The 27,216-nt window shown below is 37.2% G+C and overlaps 1 protein-coding gene across 1 annotated transcript in view; it reads right to left on the bottom strand.

The window, feature by feature from the left end:
- Window positions 1-26,990, bottom strand: part of COL19A1 (collagen type XIX alpha 1 chain) — a 304,480-nt gene extending 277,490 nt beyond the window's left edge. The window contains exons 1-4 of the mRNA XM_033102674.1: window positions 26,919-26,990; window positions 14,359-14,482; window positions 3,198-3,272; window positions 2,368-2,467 (exon numbers count right to left, since the gene is read on the bottom strand). Coding sequence (XP_032958565.1) covers window positions 2,368-2,467; window positions 3,198-3,272; window positions 14,359-14,449 — 266 coding nt within the window. The 5' untranslated portion in view covers window positions 14,450-14,482; window positions 26,919-26,990. The remainder of the gene's footprint in view (window positions 1-2,367; window positions 2,468-3,197; window positions 3,273-14,358; window positions 14,483-26,918) is intronic.
- Between the last annotated feature and the right edge of the window lie 226 nt (window positions 26,991-27,216).

Below are 27,216 nucleotides of genomic sequence, written 5' to 3'. Positions count from 1 at the left end.
TTAAACTGTCTCTTGTAGGTTGGTTGCCTCCATTTCATTAAGTTCCTTTTCTGGAGGCTTCTCCTGTTCTTTTATTTGGGATGTTTCTTTGTTTCCTCATTTTGGCTGCCTCTCTGTGTTTGCCTCTATGTATTAAGTAGATCTCCTATGACTCTCAGTGTTGTCCAGGTGACTTTATGTAATATGTGTTCTGTATGGTCCAGTGGCACAGTCTCCCTGATCACCTGTGCGTGTATTGCGGGAGTATCCCTTGTTTGTGTTGTGTGTATGCGCCTGCTGTAGTTGAACCATGATTACTTTTGGCACATGGGTGGGTGGGATTGACTCCCAGGCTGACTGGCTGTGAGAACTAGCTATACCCACAATGTGTGAACTGCTGTGTGGGGGCTGACCCCTCAGAGAAGTCTTTGCCCCAGAGAGCTCTTTTACCTGTTGAGACCACCATTTCGGTGTGCCACATTTGGGGCTAACCTGTGGTGCTCTGGTGTGTTCTGAAGCCGGTCTCTGGGTGTGTTGTTTCTGGTGTCTTTTGGGAGGGGCTCCTGTGCAGACCAATTTCAGCCTTGACTGTGATCAGCTTGGGACTATCTGGTAGGGGCTACGATGCTATATGTGGTTGGTTGCTGCCTGTGCTGGACCTCTAGGCATGTGGGGGTGGCCTCACTGTGAACTGAGGCTGGCTGCCACCAGTAATGGGCCTGGGGCAGCTTAGCAGAAAGCCTAGGGACCCCTATGCCTGTTGCCACCTGCCAGTTACCTGTAAGGTTCAGCCATTGCAAAAGCCTCCTTAGGTGTGCGAGCTGGGCTGGTTCACCCAGTGTTGAGGTGTCTTGGGCAATGCAGGACTAGCTGGGCAGGGTGGGGTCCCAGGGAGTCACAGGTCTGGCTGCTGATTTTTTTTTATTTTATTAAAGTTTATTGGGGGCGACAATGGTTAGTAAAGTTACATAGGTTTCATGTGTACAATTCTGTAACACATCACATCAGCTATATATCACACTGTATGTTCATCACCCAGAGTCAGTTCTCCTTCCATCACCATATATTTGACCCCTTTTACCCTCATCAACCACCTCCCTCCCCGCTTACCCTCTGCTAACCACTAAACTGTTGTCTGTATCTATGAGTTTTTGTTTCTTTATTTGTTTGTCTTATTCCTTTGTTGTTTTCGGTTTTATATCCCACTTATGAATGAAATCATATAGTTCTCAACTTTTTCTGTCTGACTTCTTTCGCTCAGCATTATAATCTCAAGATCCATCCACATTGTCGCAAATGGCTGGTGATTTTTAAAGTTAATGCAGATTCAGTTCTTGTACCAGTGCTGAACTGTCATCACTTCACAAAACCCTGAGAACACAGTGACCAGCCACCGCTCACCTCAGGCCCACATTGTCCCTAGAGCCACCCAAGAGAGGCTGTAGAAAAAGTTGTGACAAACTGTCCATCACCAAAAGTTTCCCAGGCTGCCGTTGGCTGCCAGCTGCTATAAAAACCTTCTTCAGGCTGTGGGGCAGGGCTGCCACCCAGGAGTCTAGCATGCTTCTGGTTGATGCAGACTATTCTGTGTTGCATTTTAAACCAAGCAGAATTGTGATGCTTTCTTCATTGTAGTGTTTTCATACACTGGAATGCTCATCTAAGACTCAAAGACTAAATATCCTGACTATATAAGCTATAACTGCCTTCCTGATGACTCAAGCTTTCTTAATTACTATTGACCCATCCTCCAGTTATAGATAGCCACACATAAGGAGAATTATTATTAATCTGTATAGTTGCTGACCAATTGTCAATAATTAAATGGCAAGTGATTCCTTTTTAATCCCAGGTTTATCAGTAGAAAAAGAATAGTAAAGATAACAAAGGAACCCTTTGGTAAATCCATTTTGAAATGAAATGAGTATCAAGAGCAACAATAAAAATGAAAAAACAGTTTTTCTCTACTATTTATTCTATACAAGATATAATATGAATACCTAAGGGCTAAGTTCTTTTAATTTATCATGAAGCTTTTCTACATGCATAAAGCATGTAGAAATATAAATAATAAATATCAGCCTTTTGTCTGTAAGTCTACATTGTGCGTTATGTTTTAAAGTTTACACTTTAAAATCTAATTTTCATCATGTCTACTTTAAACAAAAATAACGTTTTTTCGAAACAAAATTTAATTTCTATCCTCTAAAGATTATGCATCTATCTTGCATGTAAATGGTATTTGCATCATAGAGCAAGATCAGATTGCAAAGATTATTAAAAACAACAAGTACACAAACAGAACATTTACCACAGCATTCAAGAAAATAGTTAATGTAAACAGTTAATTTGAATAGTTAAAGTATAAAGAAAAATGATTTTACTTACATGGTATCTCTGATAAGAAGTGCACTTCCCAATTTGAAACAGGTTTTATCCCCTTCACAAAATGCACGTCTCAAAGAAAAGCTCTCCCCTAAGTCAAAACCTGTAAAATGCGACAAATGATCTAAGCCAAGCAGTTTTATTAAATTTAGTAAATTTACAGAGATATTGATTTTTAAGTAGAACATTTTGTTGTCCTTAGCTATAGAGTGATTTATTTCAAATGAAATCCTGCTGTTTGGGATCAGCAAAATTTCTCACCCTCGTTTTTCTCCTTTTAGGATATAGGAGGATCAAACATGTTTCAAAAGACTCAAATAGTAATTTTCTTTGACGTAGGGAATTATCCTAAGTAAATAATCAGAATAGTTCATTGTAACAGCTCTGATGGCTAAAGACAGAAAAGTCCTTAAGTAAAAAATATTACCGTTTTAGAAGAATATATGTTGATGTGTGGGAGGAAATGCTTGGATTTCAAATACAATATATATATAATGATTCTGTGTGTGTGTGTGTGTGTGTGTGTGTGTGTGTGTGTGTGTATGTGTGTGTAAGAGAGCAGAGAGAATTAGAATGAATGAAGGATGAAAGTAAGAAAGATCAAGAAAGGAATGATATACCAAAATGGGACTCATGACTGTATTTGGGTAGTGAGATCTTTCTCGTAAGTTTTCTTTATTGTTTTTCAAAATTTCTACAATGCATACAATTTATTTGCTTTATATTGATGTTACCATCTTAAATTACACTGTCCAGGAATCGCCTACAATATATCACATGTTTGGCAATAATTTTACTCAAAATGCTTCTTTGTGAAGGATTATAACGCTTACCTGAAACTTCAAGTTTATCTCTGTTGTCTTGTATAAACTGACGTTCCTCTGTTCTCAGGATAGGACACTGTTTTTCTATTAAAAAAAAAAAAGTATTGAGGATTTGCATTACATTTTCTATCTTTTTTTTCAAATAAATTTGAATCACACAATACAGTCAGAAACTTAAAAATGGAAATAAAACCATTTTATTGAATTTCTATAAAATGAGGATACAAACATTACTCACCTAATAGTTTGTAAAGATTACATAGTTATGTATGTGGAGTGCTCAGAACAGTACCTGGTAGACAGTGAATGCCTGTTAGTGTTAGCTATTATTACTATTGTCATCATTATTCTAACATTCTAATCTTTGCTATTGTTGCTACATACTGGACATTAAGAAATTAACTAGCTTTAGCAACATTAAATTTTCATATGCAAATTATATTCCAATATTAAAACAAGTGAACTACTATTATATTTTAACATAACTTTAATTTAGATTTTGGTATCTGGTGATATTAAACTTTAAAATAGAAGGGGACTGCTACGGACTGATTGTGCCTGCCCCCCAAAATTCATATGTTGAGGCCTTAATCCACAGTGTGATCACATTTGAAGGTGGGGCCTTGGGAAGTAACTAATTTTGGATGAGGTCATACGTAGAGACCCCATGATGGGATTGGTGTCCTGATAAGGGGATAGAGAAACAGAAGCTGCTTCTCTCTCTGCTATGTAAGGAAACCAGATAGGGCTCTTGCCAGAACTTCTCCATGCTAGTACCTGAACTCGGACTTTCCAGCCTCCTGAAATGTGTGAAATAAATGTTTAAAGTTTAAGCCACCCAGCCTATGATATTCTTGTTAGAGCAACCAGAACTAAGATAGTAACATAGATAAAAGTTATTAAGAGAAAATTAAAAAGCAAAAAAGTAAAGGCCTCTGCTATACAAAAGTAGCCTATAATGAAAAAAATGAGATAAAATCATTGAAAGGTATGATATGCTAAGAAAATAACATTCAAAGAAATAAAAGATAAAGTTTGTCTCCACTGAGTGAATTTACATATTCAACACTACATAAGGTACTCACATAGTAATGTATTTGCATACACTCATCTTTTAATTACTTGGGGTATATTTAAATCTAACTCAGGTTAGATTCTGTGAATGTCACAGTCAATTCAGAAATTCAGACAAAATTGCTACCAATCTTGAGAATATGCCCAGGTAACTGTACAATTGTAGAGATCTTCTTAAAACAAATTAAATAAACATTTTGACGTCATGCAATCACGACCTTAATTCTCCACGTCCAAAATTCATGTTTGGGTTTCATGACCAAAAATATTTAATAGAGAGGAGGGATGAACTGCTTTAAATCAAACTGATCTCCTGTTCTATGGAAAGTGAAAAATACTGATTCTCCCTCTAGTTTAACTGCTGAGCTCCTCAGCCCTTTTCTTTAACAAATATATCACAGAATTCAGGGGTATTGACAGGGAAGCATCTTAATATATTTAACCAGAAGAATAAATCAGATTCTAAACAGTGCTATGACTTAATCAGATTTAAAAGCTACAATACATATAAATTAAATTATAGCACTGTATAATTTTAGAGATTACTGAGCTACTTTGGAAATTCCTATCTCAGCGATCTTAACATAACTGCGGGTCTTAAATAATAGTAAAATTGGACATTTTGTAAACATTACCTTTTTTTAATCTGAATTCATAGTCATTTTTATAAAAAACAAGCATCTCATTAAGATCTCTGCACTGAAAACTAGAAAACATTGCTGAGAGACATTAAGTTCGTAAATAACTGAAGGGATAAATCAAATACTTAGATTGGAAGACTCAATAATATTAAGATGTCAATTGTCAATTTATCTCTAGATTCAGTGTAATACCAATTTAAATCCCAACTGTGTGAGTGCGTGTGTGTGTGTGTGTGTGTGTGTGTGTGTAAACTGACAAGATGATTCTCAAATTTATATGGAATTACAAAAAAACTAAAATTGCTAAGGCAAAATTGAAGAACAAGCTGGAAAACTTAAGCAGATGTCAAGAATTTTATAATGTGGTACTTGTTGGTGCATATATAGATAAATAGATCAAAGAAACAGAGTAAAGAGTCCAAAAACAGAGCTGTGAATATATGGTCTCATTTACCATAAAAGGGCCATGGATATTCAGTGGGAAAAGGATGGTCTTTTCAATATATGGTTCTGGGGCAACTGGATCTCCATAGAGAAAAACACTGAACCTTAACTCTTACCTCACACCATGCATAGAAATTAATTAGAAATGATATTAGACCTAAATTTGAAAGGTAAAACAATAAAGGACTACAGAAAAACATAAATTCTTCATGAACTTGGGGTAGCAAAGATTTCTCACAAGGGATACCACTAATTATAAAAGTTTGATAAATTGGACTTTATTAAAATTAAAATTTTATTAATTGAAAGATAAATTAAAAGGGCAAAAAGGCAAGCCACATACTGTTACAACACATATACCCAATAAAGTATCATATTCAGAATATACAAAGGACTTACGCAAATCAGTAAGAAAAAGATTGTAAACCCCATTTTGAAAATGCGCAAAATAAGGCACGTCACAAAAGAAAATACCCGAATTGTCTGCCAGCACATAAAAGGTGCTCAACATCATCAGTAATCAGGGAAATGCAAAGTAAAACGACAATGAGATGCTACTAAATGGCTAAACCTGAAAGAGCTGACAGCAGTAAGGGTAGATGAGGATGTGGAGGAGAGAGAGCTCCCCTACATTGCTGTGGGAGTGGAAATCAGTACAACCACTTTAGAAAACTGTTTGGCAGCATTTATTAAAGCTAAATATACTTGAACTCTATGACCTGGAACTTCATCAACTCAAGAGAAATTAATACAAAAAAATTAATGTAAACGGCCCATGTAGAAGAGAATATTCATTGCAGCATTACTCGTAATAGTCTAAAACTGGAAACAACCCAAATATCCATTGACAAGAGAATAAATGAATACATTGTGATATATACAATGAAAAACTGTATAGCAATAAAAAAAAAGAATGAATTACTGATACATGCAACAACCTGGATGAATCTCACATATATAATATTAAGTGGAAAAAAATACCATCCCCAAAAGAACACATACTAGATAACTGCATTTATATGAAGTTCAAGAGATTGCACAACTAATCTATGTCCAAGTACTAGCTCCTTTAGTGGGTTGTCAACTGGGAGCCAATGCAGGAAAATCTAGGGTTTTGTAACTGTTCTATATGTTGACCTGAGTGACAGTTACATGGATGTATAAATGTGGATGTGTAAAAATTCATTGCACTCTACATGTAAGATTTGTTGACTTTAGTATGTGTAATATGTCAACAAAATGAGGTAAACAACATGTTTGTAAGAAAATACTTTAAGCTAAAAACAAAACAAAAATTTTTCATAATGAATGACTATATCACTATAAGATGAGATTAATTTCAATTCTTCGCAACATTTGTAGGGAAGGCCCAAGAGATGACAGGGAAAACAAATCTCGAGACAGTGGAAATGGGCTTCCTCCTATGACACTTCGGTAATGAGGGAAAGGTATGCTAGTCCACTGCCAAGTAGGAAACAGTATAAATTTCTTCCAGGGACTTTAAAACAGTATTTAAATTCTTCCAGGGACTTAATGGATATATGATATCAAAGTAATAAACCTGTCAGTTTGAAATGAGTGGAATTCAACATTTCCAGCAACATTATGAAAGTATTTCTACACTGAAGTCTTTATGAAAATCAAATACGGTGTCCTATCTTTAGACTATGGGCTTTATTGTGAAAAGCAAAACACAACAAATAAAAACTAAATGTCAATTATTTGGGGGTAAGATTCAAGACACAATATTCTAAATGCACACGTTTTAGGGATCCACTGCATAAAAATGACAAGGCAGTGGAAGTGGCTACCACAAGTTGAAAGTGTTAATGTCTTTAAGTATCGACACCTGCATTTTAAAATAAAGCACATTGTCTGAGTAAATGTTCATATACCTGGAAGAACCACTGCTGAGAACCAAGTATCCAGACATTCTGTCAGGTAGACAGGAGAATCACTGCAGCAGTGTCATTTCAAAGGCTTTCTGGAATGTTTCAAAAATAACTTCTAAAATTTCACCACAACAGATGCACTGCTTAGGAATCCTTAAATTAACAGACCTTTTGAAAAGAAAATGCAAATGTCTTTAACAAATTTATGCTAAAATGTTGTTAGTGATTGTCAGGCCCACCTTTCTCCTAACTTGGCTTGAAGGACCTGGGCAGTTTGTAGGGTTGGAAAGATATTGAAAAGGGGGCAAAGGAAACACAACGGAAGGCAGCTGGGTCAGATTTGAGTAGATTACCTAGACTTTATCTAGATCACCGACAAAAAAATACATACATTTAGAAAATATTTTTACCCTTCTCTCCCTCCAAAAATCAGAATTCTGAGGACCTAAGAACAAATCATTCAAGAGAACATGTGTGATTTTCCCCCAGATCACATAGCCGTCCACTCAATGGAAAAGAGGAAATAAACCACAAGTTTCCTATAGTCCAACTTTTTGTTACCGTATTGAACATTGCATCTCAAAGCCATATTCTAAACAAAATAATAGAGTACCTAGAAAACGTTCCTTATTCTTCAGTAGAAATGCATTTTGTTCCCACTCTGTTTGAAACATGAACTTTTAAAAAATAAAATAAAATAAAATCACTTTTCCTCTTAATCCCTAAATCTTTCTACTATGTTTTTACCTGCTGACTTGGCCTTTTATTGTACGCATTCTAGTAAGCATTCTAGTATTAAGATTAGATCACATGTCTTTTGAAACACATTTTTTCTTATCATTGCTCTAGAATTCTTTATACCCACTCTATTAAACTGAATACTATTCAGTTTACTACTTTACTAGAGTATTCAGTTTAATAGAGTATTCACTGAAGGCAGGTTGAATTCCCTCTTTCCCTCTTTTTCACTTACTATTCAGTAAAGACATACGAGTATTGAAATCCTCCTTTCACGTGTCAAAAAGCTAAGAAACCCAGACCAATTAAAATCCACTCTTTAATTTTTCACTTTTTCAATTGATTCAATAAATAAAAGATTTGTGAGTGTTGCTGTTGCTCATACTGAAAATGGACCACTCTCTGTGGCCAAAGAAGCCTCCGGCCTTAAGAAAAGCCAGGGGGTGAGGTCATTCCTTGTGCACTACAAAGGAGAAAATTAAATTAGAGACATCATGAAAAATAGATGTAAACATGTCCTATTACATTCTTTATAGTTTGTTGAGGATTCTTGGTATTACTTAAGCTATTTATATACCACTTTACTGACTGCAGGAAAAGAAAATGTATTAATTTCTCTAGTGGAGATATACTTTATATTTCAACTTTGCTAGAGTACATATTTACATACATTTGTACTTAAAAGACAATGCATTATGAATAATATAGAATTATAATATTAAATTAATTATAAATTAAGTCTTGTTTAAAGCTCTTTATAAAAGATTTGTTACTGAAAGATATAAATTCAGAAGCCTACCCATTCACATACTATCTGGTCAGAGTCTTGGAGGGCCAGGATTGACCATCTCTCAAGAGGTTTCACAGGGTAGTTACTTATTACTTTGCTGAGTTTACCAAAATTCCAGGTATAGCCTTTGAACTTGCAGGCTTAAGAATCGTATTTGACACAAAGCACAGATCCATTTCCAGTAGCATGTGCCTCATCCTCTTCTCCTCACTCACTTAACTCCAGTCTCCTGGCTTTTCGTGTTTTTCCTCCCACATGCTGAGCATGTCCCTGCCTCTGGGCCTTGGCATCTGCTGCTTTGCTGGTGTTTACATACCTCGCTCTCTCACTATCTTCATGTCTCTGCTTAAATATCTCTACATGAGGGCAGCTTTCCCTGACCACTCTATGTAACAAAACAACCTCTCCTCCTTCACATCATGTAGGATCGCCAAAAAAAAAAAGATATATATATATAGGATGGCCGATTAAATTTGAACGTCAGACAAATAAAAAAAATATTTTTAGTATATGTATACCCCATGCAATATTTGGAACATACTTATGCTAAAAAATAGTCATTATTTATCTGACCTTCAAATTGAACTGCATGTCCTGTATTTTATATTGCAACTCTACTTGCATGCCCATGCTCTGTGAAGCCAGATATGACAGTAGCTTGTATTAAGGACTTGACAAGGAAGTTTGAAATGGGAAGGAACTGAGATACAAGAATCAACAGGAAGTGATAACGGATTAAACGTAGGGAGGAACAAGAGCTGGCTTGCTTAGCTGGGTAAAAGTTTAGTTTACTGAGATGAGTTCCACTAGAGGAAGAAAAGAAAATTTGGCTAGGAGTAAATTCATCTGTGGTGAGAGAGAGGAGGAGTTAGAAAAAGTTAGAGGTTCCATTAAAAAATTCAAATGAAGTTACTGAAGAGGCAGTTAGAAATATGGGTATGGAACTCAAGAGAGGTCTGGGTTGTGAAATAAATTTGGGAGTGATTGATATAGGTCATATTCAAAGCCGTGGGAATGGATGAGATTCCAGAAGGAGTAAGACGAAGGGAGGGGAAGGGCTATGTTTTGAGATATTGCAACACTTCTCTTGTCCATTTTTTCCAACTTTGTTTTTCCCGTTTCTTCATATTTTCAGGAATATACATCAATTATTACCTGTAAAATTACAATTAAAATCTGTCTAGTTTTGTAGATGTTCTATTTATCACTCTTTTATCCTAACGTTATTAAGGAAGTATTCACAGTCTTAAGGAAAATTGTTTCTTTACCTTTAGTGATAAAACTCAGGAGAGCATTTGTTTGCCTCAAGACTAGAGTTAGGGAAGATGAAGAACAACAATTTACCACAGATATAGAAGTGGTTTGTTTTCCTTTCATAAATTGATCAAAATAAGAGCCTTTGGTGTTTTGCATTTTTAAAGTGAGGGGGGAAACAGGCCTTTTCGTTTTACTGTTACTAGTTGCCCTCTGGTCCCCCTCTTCACTTCATACTTTGACAATACCTCTGATAAAGGACTACAGAGTATCCCAGGTTGGGAGAAAAATATTGGTTAGCAAAACTAGGTAAAGCACACTGGACCAGAATATAAGAAAAATAATACGGAAAAGTGACGTAACAATTTAAAAAAGGGAAGGAGGAGCACAGATATTTTAACAGAGACGTCACAAAAGATCACAGAACCTCTACTGCTCATTTGCAGCCAAAGCTGTTTTTCCAAAGGAGAATACCTCGTTAGGAGCCATATCTTTATTGGACAACTGTAAAGCTTTCCTCTACTTCGGAGGTACAACGTGCCTTTGTCCACGGTGGGACCCTTCCATAGCACCACACTGAACATGAGGAATTCTTGAAAAAACAAAATAAAATTCTCTATATGACAGCATATTTTTCACTGTGAATTTCAGAGTACATTGTTTGTCAATTAGTAAAAGTCAAATTTCAGAATAATGGTTCTTCCTTATAATTAATAGAAAACTAGTTTAAAAGGGTTTATGTGCATAGTTTGGGGCCTAAGTTTATAATGAATTCAATCTAGACACTTAAAGTTTTATTATAAGCAAAAGAAATATTATGATTTAAAAGGCATTCTATCATCTCTGTCTTTATTTAGTCTTATTTGTTTGCTGTTTTTCCTTACTCCAGTTTTCTGTGTTTTATTACTTTTGATAATTCAATACTTTGTCTTAGAACAGATTAAGAAAAGGACAGGAAAGGGGTGGCCGGTTAGCTCAGTTGGTTAGAGCGTAGGGCTGGTAGCACCAAGGTTGCCAGTTTGATCCCCACAGGGGCCACTGTGAGCTGCACACTCTTTAAAAAGAAAAAGAAAAGAAAGAAAAGGAAAAAGAGGAACCTTTAATTATTTGATACATAAGCTTCTATAATAGAAGAAAGTTTTAAGTAACTAATTAAAGCTAGTTTTGAGATGATCTACATGATGTATAATTTTTAATACAATTCTCTTCCCCACCCTCTTTTGACAACTGAGCTGAAACCGCTACATTCAAATAGGTCCTTTGCAGCATGAACATATATAAGTATTCCTTATCTCATAACTGACCAGAAAATTGATGAAAGAATAGGAAATGAATTCTTAATAGCTTCACGATTTTAAAATTCAAGTTGTTATTGAATCTCTCCATATTACTGTCAAATTCTGTCCCAACCCAACTGGGACAATATTCCAAGTAATCGTTAAACATACCATAAAGTAAAGCAATTAAAAGACTCAAATTAACCTTCATATATTTAGGTTTAACAGTAGACTGTTGACAACTTCACGGACTCCAGAGTTGAAACCCTACCCTCTCCCTCAGATTGGTTATATTTTATTTTTAGATGTAATCACTTCCCTCCGGTAAATGGTTAGTGACCACACGCGCAGGTCTGCACATGAGGACACTAAAAAGGAAACCTTGTGCTGTGAATCAGCTACACAAGACACAAGAAGAGTCCCCTGTCAGGCTGTGCCCAGCATGTCATCTTCTTCAATAATCCGTATGACAGTGCTGTGCTGACATTTTAATTAATGTGAATGATACTTGAAGTTAAGCAATTTCCATGGTATGTTTAGTATGTGTTGCTTCATGACCACCTTTTACCAAATGGCATAATAAGCATCAACTCTTCATTTGGTTCTTAATTTCCCTCAGTACTTTATGTTACATGAATCATGTGAAAGTTCACATTAATTTTGATTCACACATAATTTAATTCACACTGTTAGAAACATTTTTCAGGAAGATTAATTTGGTGAAGTAAATTGGACCAGAACACATGCATTTTGGTAGTCCTACATACACTATAACCTGATTAAAGACCTGAGATAGCAAAGCCAGAAAAGCAAAACAATCAGGGGAATCCCAAGCTGGGGAAGTTTCAGTTATGCGAGATGATTAAGTTCCACAGATCCGCTGTGCCACACTGTGCCTGTAGGTAAGAGTACTGTATTACATACCCTTAGGAATTTATTAAGGGGGTAGATCGCATGTTAAGTTTTCTTACCATAATAAAGGGTAAAGGGGATCCAATATATGGTGACGGAAGAGAACTGACTCTGAGTGGTGAACACACAAGGATATATAAGTGATGTATTACAGGATTGTACACCTGCAACCTATGTAACTTTAACAACAATTGTCACCCCAATAAACTTTAATTTAAAAAAAGAAAAGAAAATGTTACTAAAGGCAAAAAAAATAACACAAAATAAAATAAAAGGATGTGGTAGCATACAATGCCAGACAACCAGCTGAGAAAAAAAAAATAGAAGAAAAGAAACGTCAGTGAATTATGCTAAAGGTGAGTGTTTCTCCAAGTGTTTTCCTCAGACGTGCTGCATTAGATTTACCTGGGGAGCTTGTTAAAGATGTAAATGTTGAATCCCACCCCAGCCTGTCCTACATGATGGGAATCTCTGAGACTGGGGTTTGGGAATCAATACCCCCATGAACTTGTGTTTAATTAAAGTTTATTGGGGTGACAATGGTTAGTAAAGTTACATAGGTTTCAGGTGTACAATTCGTAATACATCATCTATACATCACATTGTATGTTCACCCCCCAGAGTCAGTTCTCTTGCCATCACCATATATTTGATCCCCTTTGCCCTCATCTCCCACCTCTCCCTGCCCTAATTCTTACACTACAATTGGAAAACCACTTATGTTGATCCTTCGAATGATTATTATCAACATTTATTATGCACCAGCACGTGCCTAAAAACTGTGTCCTTCTTAATCAAAGATTCATTTTCCTTTCTAACGAAAAATGGTCTATTCCTCTCTGATTAAGTTACAAATCGAATAACCTACTTTGTCTCTTAAGAGGAAGAGTCATAAAGAAATTTAGAAGAGTGGCAACATTATCAGAATAAACTCCCCTGCTCTATACTGCTGCATACTTCTTTTTGCCATAAGTCAGTCATGATTTATTTCGCAGTGAAGAAAGAAAGTGGTTTTTTTCCCCCCAAAAGTATGACATTCTCAGCATTTCATTTATACAGTGGTAGAATGTTCAAACTTTCATGTGGATTAATTAAGGAAATGTAACTCCTGCCAAATTAGTAAAAAAAATCATAAACACATAACATTCTGAGAGACAAGATCTGTTATTTCTTTATAAGAGATTGGTTTTATTTTATGTGTGCTTTAAATTCAAAAGTCTCTACTAGAGTGTACTTATACCTGTTTAGCAAAAGTATTAAAGTTACGTTCAAACAAATAAGCACAATAGGACTCATTAACTCAGAATACACCAACATACGTGTATGTGACCGTCACCAGAATACATCATATGTGATCCTTTGCATAGAAAGAGAGTGGAAATTTCTCTTTCCTTAGCAAATGAATTCTTCAGTATCTAATTCAGCTTTGAATTATGAGGCACATCTAGGTCAGTAACTTATACCGACTCAATGTTCAAGAAAAGTCTTCCAAATTATCCACATAGTAGTCATTTATAAAAATCAGAGGTGAAAGTAAAAGTTTCAAATTGCCTTCAAGCCCTTTGGAAATATTTATGAGGTTGAAAATTGCAAATAGGTATTATCTATTTAGTTCAAAAAGTGCTCTAATGACTGTTAATCTTTTGTTCACCTCATGTGCGATGCTACAAAAGTGACATATAATTAAACTACGTGTCATTTTATATCTCCTATTATGTTTGCTCTTGTCCCTAATGAAGTTTAGATATACCCACAGTTAATCCAACTTGGTGATGGGTTTCAGTACTTATGATTTAAATAACTTTAATAATTTAAAGGGGAAAGGAAGAAATATACACAGAGAGATGCACGCAAGTATATTTATATTTGTAAGTATTAGTGAGCAAAAGGAAACACTATATACTATAGTTTCTATATATCCCATTTAGACTAATAGAATAGAATATGCATATGAAAAAATAAGGTAATTTTAGAAATTCTCAACGTGCAACATGGTCAATGAGGGAAACAATGAATTATTATTTATTTTATACTAGATTTAATCTATGGTCTCTTCAGCCTTAACAAACTTTATTTTCATGATATTTACAAATAATTTAAAGACTATAAATAACATTTGGTGGCTGGAAAAAGAGGTGGCCTAGATACCTGGCTTGTCCCTGACCATCACAGAAGTGGAAGTAGGAAGCAGGAACATTGCCACCCAGAGCCAGACTTTCCAGGAGCCAGTGTGCCACATTGTGCCTCGAAACCATGGGAAGTGACTGCAGATCTGCAACAAAACAAAATATCTGAATTGAGCTGATTATATAATTCTTTTCATCAGTATCTCCAGAAAATCCTTATAACCAAAGAGAACACAACATATTTTTACATTATATATAATTATATACAGTCATCCCTTGGGGGTGACTGTATATAATTTGTAGGGGGCCTCCCCCACCCTCCCACGATACCAAAATCTTCGCCTGCCCAACTCCTTTTATGTAAAATGGTGTAGTATTTGCATATAATTTATACTGCGGATGCCAAAAAATATATATATACATGACTTGCATTCATCTTTTGGTATTGTTATATATTGAGTATTACAATTTTAATACAGTTTGTTCCTTTCTTAAAATGTGTATACACTTTTTTGGCACCCTCTGTATTTTCATATAGGCTACAACAGGGTATGCCTATACATATCTTCATGTGGATTCAGCATAGGGGCTTGACAAGTGATGAATTCAAGTTTTGCTCTGTTGGAACTTTCTGGGATTTTTTTCCCCCATATATTTTCTATCCAAAGTTGGTTGAATCTGCAGATATAAAACCTGTGGATACAGAGGGCTGACTATAATTGGATATTGATCATATATGTAATTATATATATCAATATATACTTGATGTGTATGAAAGAACTCTGAATATATTTTCAGATTAGTTCTTAATTATCAATGTCGATACAGCCTCTTATAACTTAAATTTTCTTGCTTTAATTATTTTTTAAAGCCACACCACTTACAATGGTTGGTGTGTATATACATATATTTTAAAATCCTGGTAAAATACACATAACATAAAATTTACTATTGTGTATTTCAGTGGCATTAAATACTTTCACATGGTTGTGTAATCATCACCACTATCCATAACTTTTCATCTTGCAAAACTAAAACTCTGTACCTATAAAACAATAGCTCCCCATTTCTCCCTTTCCCTTCCCCTGGCAACCACCATTCTATTTTGTCTCAAAACATTTGATTACTCTAGGTACCTCATATAAGTGGAATCATACAGTTCTTGTCTTTTTGTGACTTTATTTTACTTGGCATAATGTCTTCAAGTTTCATCTATGTTATAGCATGTCAGAATTTCTTTCTTTTTTAAGTCTGAATAATATTACACTGTATGTATATAGCATATTTTGATGGACACTTGGGATGTTCCCACCTTTTGGCTATTGTAAATAATGCTGCTATTAGCGTGAAAGTATAAATATCTGTTCAAGTCTCTGCTTTCAATTTTTTTGCATACATACCCAGAAACTGAATTTCTGGATCACGTTATAATTCTATTTTTAATTTTTTGAGGAACCATCATGCTGTTTTTCATAGAGGCCAAACCATTTTACATTTCCACAAACAATGCACAATGGTTCCAATTTCTCCACATCCTCATCAGCATTATTTTCTGGTTTTGTTTTTTTAATAGCAACCCTCCTAATGGGTGTGAGATGGTATCTCATTGTAGTTTTGATTTTCATTTGCCTAAGGATTAGTGATATTGAGCACGTTCATGTGCTTATTAGCCATTTTTCCATTTTCTTTGGAGAAATGTTTATTTAAATCCTTGCCTAGTTTTTAATCTGGTTATTTTGTTGTTGTTGAGTGTAGAAGTTCTTTATATATTCTGGTTATTAATCCCTTATCAGATATCTGATTTATAAATATTCCATGTTGTGAGTTGCTTTTTCGCTCTGTCATTGTGTCCTTTGCTGCACAAGTTTTGATTTTTACATAGGCCATATTATCTATTTTTCCTTTTGTTGCTTATTCTTTTTGTGTCATATATAATTATTTATATTTTTAAATATAATTTTATTGTTTACAATTCAATTTCCTCTTCTGAATAACAGTTTTCCATATTTTGGCTTAACTGTTATTATTACATTTTCTATAAAATATATTGTTATTGGATTGAATAATCATTGCTACTGGAGTAACTACTACACATATGAAAAGTATGTTTTACTTCTATTTAAAGAGTAAAATGGATATATATGCAATGCTTGCCTCATCTGAGCCTGCCATTAGCATATTTAACATCAATGTGTTACCTCCCATAATTGTTTATCTTTCTGATATAGACTGCTACTTTATAGGTATTACAATAAAAGATTTAGTAAAGAAAATCCCTGTAATGGAAAACTAAAACATTACTTAAATTAATTTTTTTAATAAAATTTATTGGGGTGACAATGGTTAGTAAAATTACATAGGTTTCAAGTGTATGATTCTGTAATACATCAGTTGTATATCACATTGTGTGTTCACCACCCAGAGTCAGTTTTTCTGTCACCATATGTTTGACCCCGTTTACCCTCATCTACCATCCTCCTTGCCCCTTACCCTCTGGTAACCACTAAACTATTGTCTGTGTCTATGAGTTTTTGTTTATTTGTTTGTGTTTAAATTAATTTTTATAGTGAAGTAACTAACATAGAAATAAACTGCAAGTAAAAATATAATGGCTACCTCAGTGTATTTGACAATTGCAGTATTATTGGAATAGCTATTCTAAGAGTTCTAAAGATGCAATTAATATTATGTATTTGCTACCATTCAAAGTTGACTCAAGAGTCAAATGTAAAAGAAGCCATCATACCAATGTCTAAATATTGTCAACAGACACCGTTTAGAAGAAAACTAAAGCCACCATCTTTGGTATTCTGCTTGTGCCAAACACCCTAAGATCAGCAAATTCAAGATTATAGATATTTCTGGATGAATAGCTGAAAGCAGCAATTGCAATATTAAAACCATATGTGTGGTTCTAAATATCAAACAGCTGGTTTTACGCCTTATTTCTTCTGAAGTTGCTCATCTAGATATAGTCTTAATCCTCACATGACTTTGCATACTTATCCTAGCTATTATTTCAAGTCAGTTGGTAAATATTAAAGCAATTAATTTTATTTCAAAGAAATAAACTCACAAATATCAATCTAACTTCAGAGAGATCCTTAATTGTTTGCATTTTTAACCAAAGTGATTTGTATTAGTTGATAAATTAGCAGTGTTTATAGTGGTTAAAGCCATGGCTTCATGTCTGGGATCTGCCACTCATGTGTGTTCACTAAACCTTCATGTATTCACCTGAAAACTGGGAATAATACCACAAATAAAGTATTTAATACCTGGAAAGAGTATAGTAGAGTGCCTGAACAAAGTAAGTGTTCAAAAAAAGTACTTGTTATTATAACTGTTCACTCTACATATTTGTAAATAATAATTAGTAAAAATTTAGTTATGTTTACCAACTCAGCCTAAAATTAATATTGATATTTGGACAATGAAGAAGTGCCAAAGCCTCCTAAAAATTTATGCTCATTGAAGCTTTGGCCCCAGCTTCAGCAGCAAAAAACCAGAGAACTACACAGCCATAAGCATATGAATTTAATCTTGAGGTCTCCTACCTATTTACTTGAGCCACTTAGAGGATAATTGTATTTAGCTTCAACCTCATTTATCCAAAAGTATGGAGAACAAGATGTTATGATTAGTTGACTAAATGTTCTACTTACTAAGGCATTGCCATACCACCACCCTACTGAAATGTCTCTGGCCAAGTTTAGCAAGATCTTGAAAGAAGAATCCTTTTCTGTCCCTAGCATCTAATTCAACCGTCAGTGGCATTTCCGATAGCAGACCACTCCCTCTTCCTTGAAACCCTCATTTTCATTGGCCTCTGCCCTCACACTCTCTGGGATTTCCTTCTAAAACCTTCACAGATCTTTTTTTCTACCTGATTTCTTAACACTGGGATATGTGGGCCTTCTTCAATCTCTTTGTGTCTCCCTAGGTGATCTCACCATTCTCTTGGCTTTAACTAGTATCTGTCAGATGATGAATCTGAAATTTACATTTCCAGCTCAGTCCTCTTCTCTGAACTTTAGACTTCGTATCCAGCTGCCTACTCTTAGATGTCATACAGACATCTATAACTATAGTACAAAGTAAACACTTGATTCTCAACCACAACTTGTTTCTTTCATTCTCTTCCATCTCAATAATCGGTATCCATCAAAATGCTCAAACCAGAAACCTATGAATCACATTGATTCTTCTATTTCCTTCTCACCATCTCCTACATCCAAACCATCAACAAGTCATACCAGTGTTACTCCGAACACATTTGCAAATCCATCCGGTACTTGCCATTCCTCTGTTACTATTCTAGTGCAGGTTGCCCTGATCCAGGTCCTCAACAGCACCCTTAACTAATTTCCCTCCTCCATTATCAGCTCCTGACTAAATTCACTCTCTACATAAGCACTAGTGAGCTTTTCTTAAAACCAAAGTTGGATCACGTCATTACCCTGTTTCAAACTCTTTGATAGTTTCCCACTGTATTTCAAATGCAATCCAAAAGCCTATCTTTGGCCTAGGAGCCCTGAATAGTCTGGCCCTGGTCTACCTCTCCAGCCTCATTTGGAACTATTCTCTTCACTAATGTCCTGTTCCTCAAATTCCCTGGCTTTTTCCAACCTCAGGGATGTTGTGCATGCTATTTCCACACCTGGGGACATGCTGGGTCCTGTGCATCCTAGTCTTTCAATTTAAATGTCACTATGTGGAGAAGCACTTACCTGACTGTGCCCTGGACCCATTATTCTCTAGCTCAGACTATTTTGTTTGTGGACATGTTTATTGCCCTCACTCAACTCTAAGCTCCTTGAGGGGAGGGACTATACCTGTCTAGTCCATCACTGTATCCTGGACATCGAGCATTATAGTACCTGGAAAAGCAGGGACTGAATAAATATTAGCTCAATTTTTAAAAAGTAAGAAACTGCCAATTTTCAAATCTTGAGATATAGTGAATTACACTCATCCTTGAACTTATGGTGACAATAACTATTTTATAATTCTTGAGACACTTCAGAATCTTACAATATTTCAAGGGTCATTATGACGACCACCCTTTCCCTTTGTATGTTTGTAAAATGTGTTTGCTTTAAATGTTTCTGTTGTTCCCATCTTGATTAAATAGAGACGCACTGCACTCAGTTAAGAACATTTGAAAAAAACTTCAGCAAATTCTCAAATTGAATCCTGTATACATATTAAAAAAACAAAAACAAATACCTTTTCCAGATCTTTCATCTCTGCCACAGACTGTTGCAGGGTTCACCTCAACAAAATCATCAAGGGCAAAACTTCCCTTGGGGGTCTTTCTGGACCTTTTCTGCAGACCCTTCTCACTGTCCCCAGACACCACGGTTCTCAGGCTGCTGCCTTTTGCTGCCCGGGACCCGTCTCTGGTGTCCTCTCTGGATTTCTCAATACTGGGTTTTGTCCACAATCTTTTTCCTCATCAAAACTTGCCTATTTTCTACTATCCCTCAGATCCCAGCTAGGTGATTATCAAGAGAGTTTTATAAATGAATGTAAGCCAATGTTATCACAGTTTAATGTGTTGTTCTTCCCAGGTAAGATTTAAGCTTATTTTTGTTTTGTTTTGTTTTTTGTCAATAAGTTTTATTTAAAAATTCAGGGATGACTACTTTCATTTCTACACTTTTTTTTTTTTTTTTTTTGGTACTATTTAAACTTTAACACAGACCTTTAATGCTTTCCCAGTGGAGTGAGTAATGTAGAACCTCAGGACAATGTACCTGGATGGTAAGATTTCTTAAGGCCCTCAAGTCATTTTTTTCCAAATTTGTACAAAGACGGTTTATGATACATTTTAAGGATTTGGAGAATACTGGTCACAAATAGTCTCATTTTCTGCAGTAGAATTTCTTCTATATGTGGTATTTTATTTTAACTTTCATAATAACTTGAGAGGCAAGCACACCTGTCCCTGACATTAGCAGGGTATATGGCAAAAGATCCATATAGCATGTGTCTAAATATTTGAAAGTTAAAAATAAAGCTAACAAAACTGATAAATATATTTTTTCTCCTTTTATCTTGGCAAATATACCTTCACAAAGACCTGAAAGCCAAGGTCAATTTTAGAACTGAACAGAGTGGACTACAAGGGATGCACTGGCCTCTGGCGTGGGCTGAAGTTCATCCCCCTCATTTTTTCCCATTCTTGGCTCTGTCGGCACCACGAGATGCCTCAGCCACATATACAGGAATATGCCAGCGGGTCTACGAGTAAGCTCTGTCCACAGCACCTGCAAACAGCCACTCCCTGACCGCCCCCTTGAGCCTAGGAGTGTTCACACTAGTGGTATGGTCTGCCCCAGGGAACATGGACCCAAGGAAGAGGTCTGCCAGATCCTGCAAGAGGACTGACGGTCGTTCGGTCGGGGAACCTCAGAATCTTGGGTACCCAAAGCCTGGTTTGACAGCTCGGGCTTTGGTGTGGGCAGTTCCACTTACCTCTCTGGACTCCTAATCCTGAGAGCAGGTGTACATCCAGCACAAGGGCATATTAAGGCCTCCTAACATGGAGGGCCCACAGCAGGGACCCTCTTGCCCACACCTAAGGGTGGTACTGAAGACAGGTATCGGGTCCCTATTCTACAGATAAGAAACACTAAAGTTCACAGACAAGATCCCACAGCCTGGGATTCAAGTCCGGGTCAGCTTTACTAAAAAGCTGATGCTGTTACATCAGGTTTCGTACCGGCGTATGGGACAGACCTATGCCTTTCCTATACACTTCCTTGTAAAGTTTCAGCTGGTCTCTATCAAGATTCGAGCCAAACCCCCGCCAGTTCCTTCCCAGCACTACAAAGTACTAAAGTCATAACTGTGAGTATGCCCAGCACGAGCGGTCATGAGCAGATAACACTGCTAGAGCCTATGAACCTCTAACACCATCCAGACAGCCCTGCCTGTAACTGATTTTTCATTGCCATGTCAACAAAGAGACGGTAGCTGACTACAGGCCTGTCTCTGACCTCTACCTCTAACCTGTTAGTCTCACCATCCTCTGCCAACCAGAACAAATACTGGTTGGGTTAAGGAAACTGTAAAAAAAAAAAACAAAAGAAAAAAAACACACGTTACTATCTTTTAAACTTCCTAATCTAACTCCTGAAACCCTATAAAGCAATTACCAAAACTAAGAATATTTTGGTTAGAACATGTATTTTTTTTCAAATCACTTATTAATCTATATTTGTGTACAGAGAGCACGGAAAAGAACAGAAAGGAACCGTGCGTAACCTTAATCTTTCATTCTGTTGATAGGATGAGGGTAGAACTATGCACCATTGTGGATAACAGTAGTCATTGGAGATACAGTAGTGAGCCAGTTAGGGGAAGTCCTTGGTGTCACTATGGTCAGGGAGACACGTATGTTACAAAGATACACATATGTTATCTTTGAGAGGTAGACGGCAGGAAGCAATGGGAAGCAGAGTAAATAGATAGAATGATGGAATTCTGGGCTTGCCAGATAAAATGGCCAGGAGCCGCCTGAAAGTAAACCAAACCAAATCTGCCTATGGAACATGAGTAATTTTATTGCTATGCTACCTAACATTTTGAAATTCTGCATCTTTGAAATTTGGTATTATATAAAAAGGGCAAGAGCATTAGTTCTAATACCAAAATAGAAAATAACGTGAAAAAAAAGACAAGTGAAAGAAGAAAAATGGAGGAGAAAATAGAAAGGGAATACTGATTCACGTTACATAGACTGTTAAACGAGCAACACAACATTTCAACTTTCAAACAAGTAGGCTCGATTTGTTAAATGACTGAAAGAACCCATATTTTCAGGGCGTTCGTTATAAAGAGAAAGGCTGTATGGCAGGGTAGGGAATCAATTTTAAAATAAAACCATCTTGACTACCCTCCAGTATGCCTGTACATAACTCCACAGAGAAAATCTGGCCATACTGTTATGAAGTGACGTATCTTGTAAATAAGCAAAAACAACAGGTGGTACACATCTGTTCTTTTACCAATCTTTAGGATCTATCTTTAGTGAAGCTATACTAGCGTCTATAAACTATTGGCGAAAACTGACTGCAAAGTCATACCTATGAAGTTAGAACTAATAATAGGACAAATATCCTCAGGGTTTAGGACTAGATCTGGTATCATTTCACAATTTTTTTTCATTGATTGTAGTAATGAAACTGGTTAGTTTGAGAAGCCTTTTGCAGCTTAGGCAAAATTTCTGCCCTCCTCATAGTCTATAGATACCTCTTGGACATTCTATTTTAATTACAGGCATCATTAACTTAGAAACCTACGTCAGAATTTCAAAATCATCAACTCATTCCTTACTTTACTTATCAAATTTCTGTCAAAGTCTATCAAATCTACTTTTAAAATGACTTTTGAATCGCTATCAACTTTCTCATCCTCATAAAACCTGCCTTAGTTCATGTCCTTATCATTTCTAATCTTGAAAAGTGTACTAGACTCCTTTTCTCTTGTTCCCCTTAATTCCATCTCCCCACTGCTCAAGAATTCCATTTCTAAAACAAAGATCTAATCCCTTAGTGTTCTGCTTTATTAAAGTCTCTCGGGAGCTCTTCACTGCCCACCCCTCAGAGAGACACTCAACACTCCTTTACATGGGGCCTCAACTCATTTGTCCAAGTCTCATGCCCTGCTACCTCCTTCCAAGCGATCTCTACCCCATTAAACTATTCACAATTCCCCAAACGTGCCAGGCTTCTGCACATGCTGTTCTGGCTGCTGGGATGTCCTTCAAATTCTCTCTCCATCTGGTGAACATTTACTCGGACTTCTACATGCAGTTCAGATGCCATGTCCTCCATGATGTCTACAAGAACCATCACACATAGAATTTGTTACTCACCGCCTTGTAATCCAAGAGCTTGCTACCCACCTCTGCTTCAGCATGCTTTATCTTGCATTGTAACAACTGGTGTGTATTCTGTCTCCTCTCTATACTGAACATCTTGGAGAAAACTAATAGTATCTTATCATTTTCGTTTTGTTGAAACTCGGCATTCAGTAGGTACTCATGTGATCAATTTGTAAGATCAATAGTTTAAGGTAGTACATTTGAACTAAAACAAATGAAGGGGTTGGAATTGTTAAGTAGTATATCTAGATACGGACAATATTCATTGAAAGATATGGATGAAGTAAAAAATTATAGAGAAATATAGGAAAAATTACTAAAAGAAGGCTCAGTGAACATAGTTTCAGTTATTTTGTGATATATATATATATATATATATATATATATATATATATATATATGTATACACAAAAAGTTGTTCTCTCCCATCACAGAAAACATGTTCTGTGGTTCTTAATGTTTCTACTCCTCTAAAACTGATCAACTATATCACATTTTCTCAAAGTTCCATGTTATTTCATCTGTCATTTCAAAATTAGTGCCTACTTCCCAGAGGGTCTCTAACTTCAGGTTCCCCTTGAACTTAACAGATTCTATATTCAACAACTTGTTTGTTTTATTGACTTGCTTGAACTATTGTTGTCTCCATCAACTATTTGGATACTATTCTCAATTTCAACCATCATGAGTGACCCACGTTTTTTTCAGATTTCAATTGTTTAGCTCTGTTTCCACAGATATATCTATATCAAGGATACAATGCCACTTAAAATTTTAAATTAGTATATATGTATAGTTTTTCCTAGTTTATTAACTTGTCCTAATCATTCCATTTGAAGGGCTCTACTAGCTTTCTGATCTAACAATCTTACAGTCTAATGAAGTATCCTTGATTTCTCTCAAAGAGGGAGAGATCATAAACCCTATTCACAGATAAAACAGATCTATTGTTGCACTCTTGCATTCACCATCTTTCTATCAATTTCCACATTCAATATGCAATTTCCTCACCTGCTTATCTCATTACTGGCTTACAAAATAACACCCTAAAGAGCCCCTTGCCTCTTAGCCTCTTCTGTCCAATCTTGCCTTGGCAGGTGCTATCTGCTCTCTTCATCTCAGGTTTCACCCCAGCTTGAATTCTCTGTCTTAACAGGCACATGACTGCTCACTCCCACCTCTAAGACTTCACACATGCCATTCCTTCTGGCTGGAATTCCCTCCCTCTTGCTCTCTTCTGCTAAGCCTCGTTATTCTCTGCCTCTTTAAAATTTATGTTCTCAACATGGCCTGCCTTAAATAATCCAACTCCAGTCCTAGTCATTCAAATTTTTGCAGCATCCTCTCCAGGTTATATATTATCTCCAGGCATCTCTTTAGCCCTGCTAGTTTGTATTACTGTTTATTTTTCATTCTTCACTTGAATTTGTATTTATGACACCAATTAGCAATGTAACCATGGTTTCTACCTTCATATATTCTCCTGTCTCTAAAACCATCCACTCCATGTACCTACTGGGTATTTCTGTCTGTGGGGAACTAAAATTGCAGCAAGAGAGATTAAACTGGAGGACCAGAAAGTAGATGGAAATTTTCCATTTCTGGAGAATATCAGAGCTCCCATCTGTTTTAGATGGTTTCCTTGGATGACGATTCAGATACAGAGATAATGTCCAAACTGTGATAATAATCACATTTGATTTTCTTTCACCTTTTTGTCCTTTCTCTGACCTGTTCATACCAGTTTCAGGCTCACTCCCCTGCTCTAGTGCCCACCTTCATTCTCCTTTTCCAGGAAACTCCACTTAGATTCCTTACCAATTTGAGAGATCAGGCTGGTCAAAAACCTCATCCACCAGTTCCTTTCTCCATTTTCTATCCCCTAGGAAGAAAATGAATTTTCCATCCCTGGGGGTCACCTTTCCTCTTTTACGCTTTGAACAGATATTCCTACTCAAAGAATCCTGCCATCCCTCCTCCGGAAGAGGCTTTTAGGTGCAGTTTGCACCATCTGAATACCAGAACATCTCAGCTCTTCCTCTGCAGGCACATGTTAATATCAAAGATCACTACTTAGGGAGGGTCCTACAGTTTTATCCCACCAGCAAGGGGATGCTGAAAGACCACACATGTAGGCAGCTGGTTTAAAAAAAAAAAAAACACACACACACACACACACAAAAAAAAAAAAAACACAAAAAAACTCTTAAGGAATGACAGTAATGCTTGATTTAGGCAGAATAAGTACCACTGCTCTCTCTCTTTTTATTGGGGGGAGGTACTGCTGGAGTGGTTTTATTCCTTTCCCTCTTTTACCCTGACTATCCTCCTATCTTGTTTCTTCTCAGACTTCTCCAAAGAGAAGATGGAATCAAGAAGTCTTGGAATTGGGGGCGGAAGGAGGCAGCACATTTTCCTTTACCCTTCCGTTTCCCAACCTCAAGTTGTGGCTTATGGTCACTCACTGCTGAAATTCTTGGAAGGTTCGATCAAAACTCTACACGTTTTCAGGGTTCTGAGTTCTCTTTTTGATCCCAGCCCGCTGTCCCCTGAGGCTAGCAATGTGTTCTGGTACCCTATTCCTCTCCACCCTCTCACCAATGGGTGCCTCTCTCTGCCTCTGACGCTCCTGTAACCGGGCCTGTCCACGAGCTCACCTGCCCACTGATTCGCATGCTCGCTCCCGCCTTCCCTCTCTCCCTCAATAACCTATATGGTGCAGGTTTCCTTTACACACCCGCCTGCTTAAAAGGAGCTAGCGTACCAGGGGGCGGCAGCACGCTCGGTTCTGGGCCAACAAACTTCTTCATAACTCTGCAGCGAGCGTCCTAGCCGGGCGGCCAGGCACCACCTCCCTTCTCACCACCGCGGTGGCGTTGGCGCCGGCGCATTGACAGTGTCGCCGCGGGATCTCGCAGGAAGGCGGCGGAGGCGGGACCGCGTTCCCGGGGCGCTGGACCGGGACGTCCCCGCGGTGGCGGCGGTGCTCGGTCCGGCCATGCTGAGCGCGCTGCAGAGTAATTAAGGAGCAGGGCCCGACTCCCGGGACAAGCCAGGGTTTCGGGAGGCCGGAGTCCAGAGATCCCGCGCTCGTCCTCCCCAACCCCGCGAAGCCACACTGGGGAGAAATACCCGCAGGTCGGAATAAGTAATCTGACTGAAGAGCAAGGCACCGGAACCTGTCTCCTCGCTTCCCGGGGTAACATCTCTAGACATAGACCAAAAAATATATCTAACAGCATGAATTTATATCGAATTTGTTTTGTGCATTTAACCCCCAGGATATTTTTTATTCTGTATCTGATGTCTGTTCTCACCGGCATCAGCAGTGCTCAGTTCTGCTTTACAAACACACATAGCCCGAAAACCCACCGAGAACTAAATAAAGTATGCAGCGTATAGCCTGCATTATGTGACCATAGGATACGAACTACACCTTATGTAGCATATTAAAGTGGCCATATCATGCCAAATGTTTTTGGTCCCATCATGAACCTACCTATGGGAATGCGTGATTGCAGGTGTGCATTATTTATCCACCAAAACACATCTACATGTGTAGCACAGTTTTTCCATTTTCTTGAAAGGCAGATGCACGCAAATGACCAGAAACATGAACAGATGACAGAGACCCGGCATGTGTGCAAGAGATGAAGTGAAAGGGCCGGTCGCATTGCTGCGCAGCTTACCTTGAATGTGTGTTTGAGCCCCTCAGAGGCGCAGTGGAGTCCGGACAGGGCTGCCGCACCGCCGAGGAGTGGCCCGGGAGAGCTCCCTGCGAGTGGGGAAGGGGAACGCATCTCTGCCCTTATTAGTCTTTCCCAGTGTGACCCTCCCACTCGGCGAGGACGGAGGACTCTGCAAGACAGGACTCTGCCAACTCGTGCACAGGTTTTCCTTAATTACAACAATGTCGCCTTGGAGCTGGGAATAATGCCTTTCACGTTTATGTTTTATTAGCAGTTTCAACAGATAGAATGACGGTTG

Source organism: Rhinolophus ferrumequinum, chromosome 3 (assembly GCF_004115265.2).
Source record: "Rhinolophus ferrumequinum isolate MPI-CBG mRhiFer1 chromosome 3, mRhiFer1_v1.p, whole genome shotgun sequence".
NCBI lineage: Eukaryota > Metazoa > Chordata > Mammalia > Chiroptera > Rhinolophidae > Rhinolophus > Rhinolophus ferrumequinum.
This window is presented reverse-complemented; position numbering and strand designations above follow the sequence as displayed.